Genomic DNA, 12,009 nt, shown 5'->3' on the forward strand with positions numbered 1-12,009 from the left:
TTTATTTTCCAAATGGCGGCAAAGCCTCACGCGACCTCAGGAAGGTCACGCAGACTTCGCCGCCATTTGAAAACAAATGGGTGGCCCCCGGGAGCCGGGAGGGAAAGCGCAATCAGCAGCGGAGGCGCCAGGAAGGCAGGGGGCGGCGAAGGCCTCCGCGGGCCGTATCCAGGCCCACGGGCGGGGGTTACCAACCTGGTGTAGTTATGATAAAATATTGTGTTTATTACATGCTACTTTCTTTTGCATATTCATGTTATTCATATTTTACATTTTTTATAGGAAAATATATCATTCAAATTAGAGACAGTTTTTTAAGTAAATTCGATATTAAACTCAACACAGGTGTAATATACACATGAAGAAGTTTGGGAAGAGGAGGAGAGTCAGGGCCTCCAATCTGTAACCCACTTAAGCAACTCTCTGTCCGCTCCCCCGGGGGGGGGGTGCCAGCCCATCGTTTCAGAACTACTGTCCTAACCAGAGGTTTTGTCATCTGGGGGAGTGAGGGTGTTCTGACTCCAAATCAATGTACTCTCAATAGTTCTTAGAGCAGTAATTCTTACAACAGCTCTGTGTGGCCACACAATCACAGGTTCCTTTCTACCTCACTCCACAGATTACCAGGCTGGTGTAAACTTCATTGTTCTAAAACCCACCCATTTTGTCATATAATAATGACACTTTTCTGTTTCTTAAAACCACTCTGGCTTCTTAAAAGAGTGTTACCTGTGTTTAGAGAATTTGTTCATTTATATTTTTTCCTCCCTCCCATCCAGCCAATTAAAAAAAAGAGATTGTTGTGCAAAGACCAAAGCTCAGTCACTAAGCATATGACTTACACACAGAGAGACTTAGTTTCAAGTTCTGGCATCTTCAGTTTAAAATAAGGATTAAGTAGGTGGTGATGGGAAAAATAGCAGCCTGAGACTTTTGAAAACTGCTACCAGTCAGGCTACACTAGACTAGATGGCCACATTCTGAGCTCATATAAGAGATAATGAACCACACCATGTGACTCTCTGGAACATGCTAGAACTGCAACTCTCATCAATCTCAGCCAGCATACCCCATGATGAAGAATGACGGAAGCTGCAGTCTAGCTCTATCTAGAAGGCTGCATGTTTCCCACCCCTGAGCTACAAATTTGGTTTTAAAAGATAATTCACTGAGGTGAAATGACACAGGACTCCTCCAGACTGACTAAAAGCCTCAGCATTTTTCATACATTACAGCTGTAGCTACTGGGGTATCTATCTAATATCTATATGACATTCTTTCTGTCCCAGTATTATTGTCAGTTTTCAGTATTAGCACTTTATAAACCCACTGCAAAGTTTGGAGTTTTTTTGTCTCCTGGGAGATTCCAAACAGGCCACACTAAATGTCACACATCTGTATATCCACTGTCCTCTCACTGTATGTTTGGATGGTGTCACTGATGGAATGGGGATGTGACCTTTGTCACAGAGGTTTTCCACTTATCCTTGCTCCTTCATTACACTTCCAGTGACCACATTAAGGGTTTCTTCTGTATTTTTCCTTCACACCTATTAAATGTGCAAGATAGGGAACATGGATACTGGGGGAGGAGCATGGGGGAGGTGTTCACTTGATAGAGAAGGAATGACAGGTTGATGGAGGAAAAACATGCTCACACCACTGTTAAACCACTCCTCAAGTGGGAGAAAAGAGTATTTGAAAAGAAATGTGCAGATCAAGGTAGCACTAAACTACATTATGATGAGCAACATACTAAGGTCAAAACCAAGGGCATGACCAGAAAAAGGAGCAGAACAACCATTACAAGGTCTGAAATCCTGAAAAAGAAAGCTCTCAAATTTACTGGAGCTATTAGAACATGTGGAGGACCCCACAATAGCAGTACACTTCTTTCATATCCCCAGCCTTTCACCAGTTTTGAATGCTGTTTGCCACTCTGTAAATTCAAGGTGTCAATTCCACGATGTATTTTATGTTTCAAACTGGAGGTGAAAGTTTTTCAAATATATGGTATGTCTGTCCTTAGCTGTACTATACATTAAGACTTTTTCCCCTCTGTTTTGTGGCACTTCTCTTCTGTCATGTTTAAATCTTATCCAAATACTCAGCACCAATACAGTATGTATGTATGCAGACAAGGAGAGAGAGAATGTTTGTCCTATATCAAAAACAATGTACAAGTCCAATTAAAACTAACTGCTAATGTGATATTCTTGCCCTTTCTGTTGCAGAAGGAAAAAAATAGGGTCCAGACGATGGTGTGGCTTTCCAGATGTACTCCAAAAGAATGAGTGGGTTTACCAGTGGGTCCAACTTCAACTTGTTTGAGAAATATCGACATCCATTGTTTTCCTTCCTTCCAAGAATATCCTCAAAATATACAATTAGCCCTCCACATTTGCAGCTCTGAATTTTGCAGATTTGATTATTTGCAGTTTTGATTTATATGTTCTCTCTAGGAATATCTAGGTCATCCAGCGTAACTCTGCCAGAAGTTGATCACAGAGTTGTGCTGGAGAACCTAGAGGTTCCTAGAGAAAACACTTCTCTAGGCATTAGTAGGTCCTCCAGCATGGTGCTATGATTGTTTTCTGGCAGATGTTGACCACAGAATTGCATTGGAGGACCTGGAGATTCTTAGAGAGACATTCTCTTAGATAAAAAGAATAGTGGTTTTTTTTTAAATTTACAGTTTTCCCACATTCATGGGGGTCCTTCAGCCATATTCCCAGTGAATGTGCAGGGACCACTGTATCTGCATTGCATAGTTACAAGTTTTTTTTTTAAAAAAAATGTTGAAATTCTCTTTCTGAACTATGCACAAATCCTTCTGCAAATATTACCATGGGATATTTTGATAGAGTCATCTCCTAGCATTCAGAACACACCCTATGCAAGACTAAATGCTACTTACCCACCACTGCACATTTGTATGTCATCAAAGCAGCTAAGGCCTTTACTTCATCAACACTAACTGATGGGCTGTAACGAATTCCTGTGGGAAGGTAAAGAAACAAACAAGCAGGCGCTTAGTCAATGTCTGTGCAAAACATATATATCTATTTATTTATACTAATTCATAGTCCTCCACCCCCACTTCAGTTCAATGGACTCAAGAGTATCACATATAAAAAAACACAGCCTACAATTCTTGGCAGGCTCTGAACCTGCATCTTTAGAAAGTGACTGCTAGCTAGTATAATCATTTTGTCAAGATACAATCCCATTAACATGGAAGCTCATGCCATTATAAAAGTAATTTGGTGCAGCTGTCTGGAGACAGATACTTTCTTTTTTCCAGCCATAGGTTACTGCAGAATGAAACAAAGAGCAAAAGCAACCATGTGGAATTAAGTGCCCCAAAGACTTATTATACACCTTATTTATGCCCACTCTTCTTTTTATAGGACACTGGGGATTTTTGAAGGAGGAACTCATATATTGAGAGACAGTCCAGCAAAAATGAGTAGAGTTAGATCTAGCTGTTCTTTTATATGTACTGATGGGCACATTCTTTCCTATTTTGTTTATTATTCCTTTATTTGTATACAAATGCATACTCACATGATTTACAGTGTAACAAACCAGCCTCCAATTGTAGGCATATTTGCTATTATGTGCAGATTGTCTCATTAAGACAGATAGTAGTGCATATGGCCCAATCTGTTCCAAAATATCTTAGGAGTTTCTATGGCTTCTGGGTGGTGTGTTTGTTTGTTTTAAAACCCTAATTTTCAGTTAAGACTTGCTTTTGCCAAATTCCTTTTGGCCACATGAGAATTTCAGACACTGCTACGGATCACAAGTTTGGAAAGCAAGTCCAAAGTAGTGCTGTTACATTGAGCTAGATGGTAGCATTAACCAAGAAAGAAAAAAGAAGAGTGCACACCATATTTGAAAGAATTCTACTATTTTCCTCAATTTTTGCAGGCAAGGAAGGAATCAGAAAGACAGCTGTCTGTGGTAGAAAACAATCCAATAAGGTCCTGCAAAACATCCATCTTTTAAAAAAATATATGTTTACATTTGCCCTTCCTAGCTATCTCTTAGGAAGTTAAAACAATAAAAATATAAATACAATGATAAATAATATGCAATTAAGTAGCAAAAAAAATAAATAATACATTCAACTGCAACCAAAAAAGAAATCAGTTTGGCCAGAAGCTTGAGAAAAGAGGTCAGTTTACAACCTTTTTGAGTGCTCAGTAACAAACACAGCTTTCTAGGGAAAAGTTCCATTAGAGCCATTAGAGAGGAAGACTCTTTCTAACTGTTGATGTTCTAACCTGCTATAAATTTGGAACACATTTTTGAATCTGCGTATTATTTGGGAGAGCGAAGTTACATCCCACTCAATAGGTTCCCAGAGAAACTTACAGAAAAGGAACACTAAAATAAATTAGACTTCAACTGCTAAGTGAACAGCTCAATAGCAAACATTTTTTTTATCCTTCAGGTTTTTCCTCAACTCTTTTAAGATGGAAATCTCAACAAACAAGAGAAGTGAGGAATACGGGAAAGAATACTGCATGAGGAAAGAGTATAGCAATAACAAGTACATTTCTATGCTGCTTAGCGGTTTATAATGTGTAAGCTAACTGCCCCCAAGCTGGGTACTATTTTTAGCGACCTACAGAAAGATGCACACAGGTGAGTGGACCTTGGAGTCTCTGGGATTGAACACACAACCTTGTGGCTGTGAATGGCTGCAGTATCAGCATTTAACCACTGCATCACCAGAGCTCCCAGTAGTCACTGACCAAGAAAGACCTGGCTTTCTTAGGAAAGATAGCAGTTATGAGTCAATAAATTGACAAAAGGCACGGTGTAGTGTTCTGAGTGTTGGACTATGACTCTGGAGATGAGCATTCAATTGCCTGCTTGAGCATAAAACCTCACTGGGCAAGTCACACTATCTCAGCTTCAGAGAATGGCAATGGCAACCCCCCTCTGAAGAAACTTGCTGGAAAAAAACTCATGATAGGTTATCTTAGGGTTGCCATAAGTAAAAAATGACTTGGAGTACACAACAACAACCTCAGTATTAGAGAGGTAAAGGAGAAATAGTCTAACTTTGGATTTAGAAGATGAACATCTTCTGGGTTTGAAAAGAGGGGTGTCATGTATGCCTACTGCCATAAAATCTAAAACAAGGCTGCACCATTTTTGCCAGAGGCCCTACAGCTCACCAGTCCTGCATTGTGGCTTTGGGCCATGATCCATACTGTTTTTGCTGCGCCAACCTTTTATGAGTGATTGGCTTGTACAGTAATTCCAGTGTGAAAGATGTTTCATTCATTCACTTTTTTCCAAAAAACAAAATAAAACAAAACTAGAGGGGAAACAGTATGTCTCTTGCAGCAAAAACACAAAGACCCATGCAGTCCTCTGGCACCTTAAAGACAAACAAATTAACAATGGCATTTCTGACCAAACTGAAGACTTAAGTTTTATTTGCACAGGGAAGTGTCACAGAAACACACTCACTGTCTAGACAATGAATTCGAGGTCTAATCTGCTCTGCAGAATTCATGCTGTTTGCCACTGCTTTAATTTATTGCTATGGAATTCTGGGATTTGTAGTTTTGTGAGTTATTTAGTCTCCTCTGTGAGAGAACTTTGGTGCCATAACAAACCACAGACCCCAGGATTGCATAGGATGGAGTCATGGAAGTTAAAGCAGTGTGAAACAGCATTAATTCTGCAATGCAGATTAGACGTCAAGCTCACTGCCTAGTGGTGTCAAACTGCATTATTTTTGCAGTCAGGGTGACCAGGTGTCCTCCTTTTCCAGGACACATCCTACATTTCAGACTTCCAACCAGGAGGAATTCCAAAATGTCACCTGTTTGGACCCAGACTAATAGGTATGGATTTACCTTTGTATTGTATGTTTAGCTTTTATTTGGTCAAGCCCTCCATTTTCCTAGAACACCCTCCATTTTCCAGAGGCTCATCCTCCTTTGCGGTGAGAAGCACACCTGGTTAAAAGGTGATATGATAGCCCTGTTTAAGCATCTGAAGGGGTGTCATACTGAGGATGGAGCAAACTTGTTTTCTGCTGCTCCAGAGAATAGAACATGGAACAATGGATGCAAGCTCCAGGAAAAGAAATTCCACCCCAACATTAGGAGGAACTTCCTGACTGTAAGGACTGTTCAACAGTGGGACAAACTCCCTCAGAGTGTAGTGCTCTCCTTCTTTGTAGGGCTGGATGGCCCTCTGTCCCAGGGGGTGCTTTGATTGGGAGTTCCTGCATGGCAGATTGGGGTTGGGCTGGATGGCCCTTGGGGTCTCTTCCAACGCTAGGCTTCTATGGCCACCCTGAGGGCATCCTGGATTTGTAATCAAACCAACCGAGGGCCATGTGTGGAAGGCGAGGGGAGGCGAGGGCTCACCCCCTTTGCAGGGCAGGCGGTGCTGGCTGTGCTGGGCGCGGTAGCCCTTGATGACCTCCCAGCTGCCGCTGTCCCTGCGGATGGGGAAGGCCACCTCGAGGACGTGGCCGCAGTTGCGGATGGTGTCGAGGATCCCGCGCACGCGCTGCTCCCGCTCCTCCTCGTCCTTCGGGGTCCGGAGCCGCTTCACCAGCTCCTTCTCCACCACGCGGGTCGCCCGGTCGCAGAAGATCTCCACCATCCCCAGGAAGCTGGGCTCGCCGTCGCCCCCCCGCGTGCCTCCACCTGCGCGGCACCGGCGCTTTCCCGCCCCCGACGGTCACGTGGCGGCACCAGCGCCCCAGACTCCGCTGCTGCTGCTGCTGTTGCCATGGAAACGAGGCCTGGCCTCCCCGCAGCCCCGCTGGGAGCCTGGCGCCCGTTCCTGGCGGCCACCGGCAACCCGCGCCCACGGGCCCCGTCTCCCAAAGCGGACCGCGGACCCTCAACGACGCCCGCCGCATTTCAAATGCGGGGAGAGGCCGGGGGCGAAAGGAAGTGGGTGCGACCTGGTTACCTCAGGGAGGCGGAGTGGTTAGGTAAGGGGCGGGGCGTAGAATGGCCAGGCTTGTGATTGGATAGGATTCTGCCCAATGGGAAGCAAGGGAGGGAGGGAGGCGGGACCAAGATGGGTTTTAGGCCACGCCCCTTGATTGGTCCGGAAGGTTCTAGTCAACCCTTCGGGCCTCTACATATTTTGGACTTCAATTCCCAGAGGTCCCGGTCAGTATGCTCATTGTTCAGGAATTCTGGGAGTTGAAGTCTCCATAATCATTCTAGAAGACTAGTGGGAGGGCAGGGCTGATGCTGGAGACCTTGTTGCCAAGGCGACCAGGCACATCCTCCTTTTCCAGGACATGCATATATACACATTTCCTGTTCCAAAAGGCCCTCCATTTGGAGCATCACTAAGAAACATGGATCTGTCGTTTGTATTATGTGTTTTAGCTTTTCTTCAGCCATGCCCCTCCATTTTCCCTTTCCTTGACACGGCCTCCATTTCCACTTCTGCCCAGGAGGAATCCCAAAAGGTCCTCCACTTGGAGCATCACAGAGAAGCACGGGTTTAACATTTATAGGAGCATTTTTAGCCTCTATATGGGCACGTCCTACATTTTGTGCAATCCCAGCCGTGAAGAGTTTGCCCACTGCTTTGCGCTATGATACCGTGTGGTTTTAATATAAACGTCTTGGTTTCAGTGTTTGAATTGTAATCTTAGGACGGTTTAATTATTTATGTACTATTTTAATTGTTAAGCCGCATTGATTTGTCCTCCAAATGAGCAGATATAAATGAAAGTTTTATTATTATTATTATTATTTTCTTGACATGAATGGATTGTTTTAATGTTTAAATGAGTTTAATTGATGTTTTAGGGGAGGGGGGACTATTGTCTGTTTAGGTTGTTGTTCTCTCGTATGCTTTTTATCGCGCAGCCGCCTCTCGATCTGAGGGAGAGGTGGGGTAAACACAACATATTATTATTTTATCATTATATCTGGCCACCCTGACCATGAAGCTTCCGGATGTGACTGGACTGCAGATCCCATTGACTTGGCCATGCAAGCAGAATTCCCAAGCCACACAATCCAAGTGCATTCGGAGGCCCACGTGAGTCCAACCCCAAGCTCCAGAGCTTTTGGTCTGTAACTCCCAGCTATGGTAGGGGTACTGGGAATTGGGTCCAACAAGAAAAAGAAGTTAAAGTTTCATGGCCGGCATCCATAAATGTTTGTGGGTTTTGGGGGCTATGTGGCCATGTCTAGAAGAGTTTCTTCCTGACGTTTCATTAGCATCTGTGACTGACGTCTTCAGAGAACACTTGCCGGGAAAGGACTTCTGGACACCTGCCCTGACAGCACTTCAAACAGAATACCACTCTCTGGGAAAGAGGTTTTATTTATTTGCTTATTTTGCATGTGGGGGCCGCATTTCCATATACAAATCAATGGTGCCCCCCCCCCCATTATCCTTTATGACAACTGAAACCCCCTGATTTCATGGGTTGACAGACATTTAGACCATGTGTAAGTCAAAATTGAACCCACCAAGAATTACTTCAACAATTATCAGAGTACTCTTAAATAGTGGGAATATTTTTTAAATTTACCTAAACAGCAATGATGGGTTGAACTCCAGCTGAATTTGGATCCCGTCTGCTGAAAGTTTACACGCTCCCCCCCCAAACACACACACATAGTGCCTCTCTCCATTTGCTGTAGATACACCGAAAAGAACACCCCATTCTTCTTAATGAAATTCTCCACTGACATGTTTATGGTTAAGTGATCTGGGCAAGTCACTTGCTCACAAGCGCCCTCATCCCTAATTAAGACATCTGTCTCGTTTGCTGAGAACAATTCTCTCTCTATAACAATAACCAGGCTTTCCTGGGTAGCTGAGATTTTGGCTTAGTTCCTGTAGGTTAAGAAGGATATCACACTCATACGGAACTCCTTGCCTTGCCTCCTTTAACAGCATACTGTGGTTCCTTCAGTTGTGTCCCTCACCAGAGGCCTTTTCACACTGCACAATTATAGATCTATTTTGTTGTTAATTGCCTTCAAGTCGACTTTACCAATGGCAACCCTATGGATGAGAAACTTTCCCTATACCCAAGTGCCATCCTCTGCAGAGACATGACCTTGGCTTCTCTGATTGAACCATCCTTCTGATATATGGTTTTCCTCTCTTCCTATTGCCCTCAATGATTACCAAGCATTATGATCTTTTCTAGTGTTCCTTTCTTGTCATGATATGGGCCAAAATAACAGCCTCAGTTTAGTCATCTTTGCCCCTAAGGAGAGTTTGACTCTCGGGGACTTATTTATTTATTGCACCACAGTTCCACTTTAACGTGCATAGTTATTATTTATTATTACCTTATTTATGAAGGCTGTAATTTACACAGCGCTGTACATACAATCTTTTTAGTTAGACGTTTTCCCTGCCCTCGGCTTAAATCTAAAGAACAGACACAGAAGAGAAGGGAATGGTGGAGGGAAGGGTAAGAGGTCCAGCAGTTCCTCCTCAACCTCCGAGGCCTGGACCAAGGCAGATGGACTGGAGGGAGGGCTTGGCTTCAAAATGGAAGTTAATCATTATCCAGGGAAAATACATACTCTCAAGTAGATAATACATATCAGTACAGTGGTACCTCGGGATACGAATTACCCGCTTACGAATTTTTCGGGAACAAAAATCCCTAGGGATTTATATTGTTTCGGTCGAGGTTTTTCGGGTTACGAAAACCCCGGCGCTGTTTAAATGAGCCGCGCAGAGCCGCGGCTTTTTCTCCATTAGCGCCTTGGCAATTCGGGTTACGAAGGTTTTTCGGTTACGAATTACCACGGAACGAATTAATTTCGTACCCGAGGTACCACTGTACATAGCATACAGGAAATGGTTCGATAAACAGGCAACAAAAGAACACCAGATAGTAAGCAACAATTGTGCAATGCCTGGGAGGCTTCTCTGGTTTTCAACTCTGTTTTGAAGCTGGTTAAAGAAGTGATGGCTCTTGCTTGTGGGGGAAGAAGGTTCAGGAGTGAGGGGAGCAAGTGAAAAAGGGGCGAATCTATCTGGATGGGGCAGAGGAAAGCCGGGCTGAGACAGGAACCCTTGACTACCAGAACGGAGCCTAAGTGGGAAGGTGAGGAGAAAGAAGGTCTGATAATAAGGAGGGGCCAGTCCATGAGGGCTTTAAATGTCGACGCAGGAGCTATATACTGAATGCGGAAAGAGAGGGAGCCAGTGAAGGGATGCCAACACAGGAGAGATCGGTCAGACGGTGGGTGGAAGTGATAATGCGTCAAGCTGAATCTGGACAGAGATTAAAGGAGCGAGGTGAGAAAGAGGTAGCCCAGCCAGGAGGACATTACAGTAATCAGTCGTGAGATCACTAGGGCATGAACCAGGATCTTGGCAGTAGAGCGGAGAGATATGGTCGAATTTTGGCAATATTTTACAAGAAGAATCTATAAGCCTTGGCTGTGGTCTGGACTTGAGGGATACACAACAGAAAGAGTCAAATTGCACCCTAAGTGATCCTGGAATTGACAGTTTAGCTAGGAGAATTTAGAATTCTTACCCAGAGTGCTCTAGTGCCTCACCAGACTACAAAGCCCAGAATTCCAAAGGATGTTGGCATTGCAATTACAGTGGAATCATAGCACTGTGACTGTGTAGTTCACACTGATGAGAAGAGGATGGTGGTGAGGGGGAATACCTTTCTGGAGTATAACTCCCAGGGATTCCATTGGAAAATTATGGGAGCTGTAGTTAAAAAGTAACTTTTCCAAGTTCTCCTGATTGGTGATGTTGTAACTGGCTGAGCTACGGTATTAATTCATTAGAGCTCTCCTCTTTGGTGAAGCTTCCTTAATTGTTGTACAGGGCTTTTCCCTGCAATCTATGAAAGCTGGGCATTCTTATGATAAGTTTTTATTTAACGATGAATACAGTACTTATTTGTCTTCCAGCTATGCTAGAAGAAACTTTTTTGAGAGATAGTGGTTGTGAACTGTTCATAGAGGACTGGTAGTCAAATCTTTGTCAGATACATTCTCAATTAGGATCAGTAAATTCCTTCGGAAAGGCGTTGTGACATAAGCGCTTGCAGAAGTTTGCTCTGCTTTGCAGTAATAACATAATGTGATCATTTGCAAGCTTTCATTCTTCATAATTGTCAGCTGCACACTTTTCCTTGATGTTAAATTGATCATCTAATTTTTTAAAAAAATGTTTTATTTTTGTTTTCAGTTTAAAAAAAAAACCTCACCAGCTGATAGCATATTTTTCTAAAGTAGCTTAATAAAACATTCCCCTGACAAACATTGTAGGCTTGTGATGCATATTTTATAACATTGTTTTAAACTAAAAGAAATTAATCACTTATTAGGGAGTTTTTTTTTAAAAAAAAACAAAAAACAAAATACTGATATCTTGTTATGTACATATTAGCATTTGAGAACCTGGAAAATAATTTCCTTTCCTATGCTTCCTCCTAGAGAGACTGTCACTTTCACTGATATGATAGATTATGAATTCCTCAGGGTTCAGTACTATGTAAACTTATTTAGAAGCTGCACTCACTAGGTTTTATTTCACAGTAAATATTCATAAGATTGGGTTGTGTGTCAATTAACAACTCATTGTAGAGAGTAGAAAATTAAAAGATTCTACAATAAATCTAATTGCAGTCTGTGTGGTTTACAGTGATAACAATGGAAGCTAAAAGGAGCAAGATAAAGATGACTGAGCTCTTAAAAATAGCTATCTATCTATCTATATATATATAGAGAGAGAGAGACAGTCAAAGTTTTGTCAGGGATGATGGGAGTTGTAGCTCTTCACCTCTGGTTTGAACTCACCACCTGTCACCACCTGACCAGTTTTGGACAGTGGTTAAGCTTAGCAGAGTTACAGAGAATAGGCTGAAAAACCTGACAAACTCTCCAAGCCTTCTCACTCTTGCTTCCACAGAAGTCTTCACCCTTCTTCAGGATCCAGCTGTTCTTGTAGCTTCACCCAAGACACCAGACAACTCAGTATCTTAAAATAAAGATC

The 12,009-nt window shown here is 42.9% G+C and overlaps 1 protein-coding gene across 1 annotated transcript in view; it reads right to left on the reverse strand.

The window, feature by feature from the left end:
- LOC121920364 (glutamate dehydrogenase, mitochondrial-like) overlaps positions 1 to 6,973 on the reverse strand; it is a 39,492-nt gene extending 32,519 nt beyond the window's left edge. The window contains 3 exon segments of the mRNA XM_042447495.1: positions 2,918 to 2,998; positions 6,402 to 6,670; positions 6,672 to 6,973. Of these exon segments, the coding sequence (XP_042303429.1) occupies positions 2,918 to 2,998; positions 6,402 to 6,670; positions 6,672 to 6,904 (583 nt within the window). The 5' untranslated portion in view covers positions 6,905 to 6,973.
- Between the last annotated feature and the right edge of the window lie 5,036 nt (positions 6,974 to 12,009).

Source organism: Sceloporus undulatus, chromosome 2 (genome assembly GCF_019175285.1).
Source record: "Sceloporus undulatus isolate JIND9_A2432 ecotype Alabama chromosome 2, SceUnd_v1.1, whole genome shotgun sequence".
NCBI lineage: Eukaryota > Metazoa > Chordata > Lepidosauria > Squamata > Phrynosomatidae > Sceloporus > Sceloporus undulatus.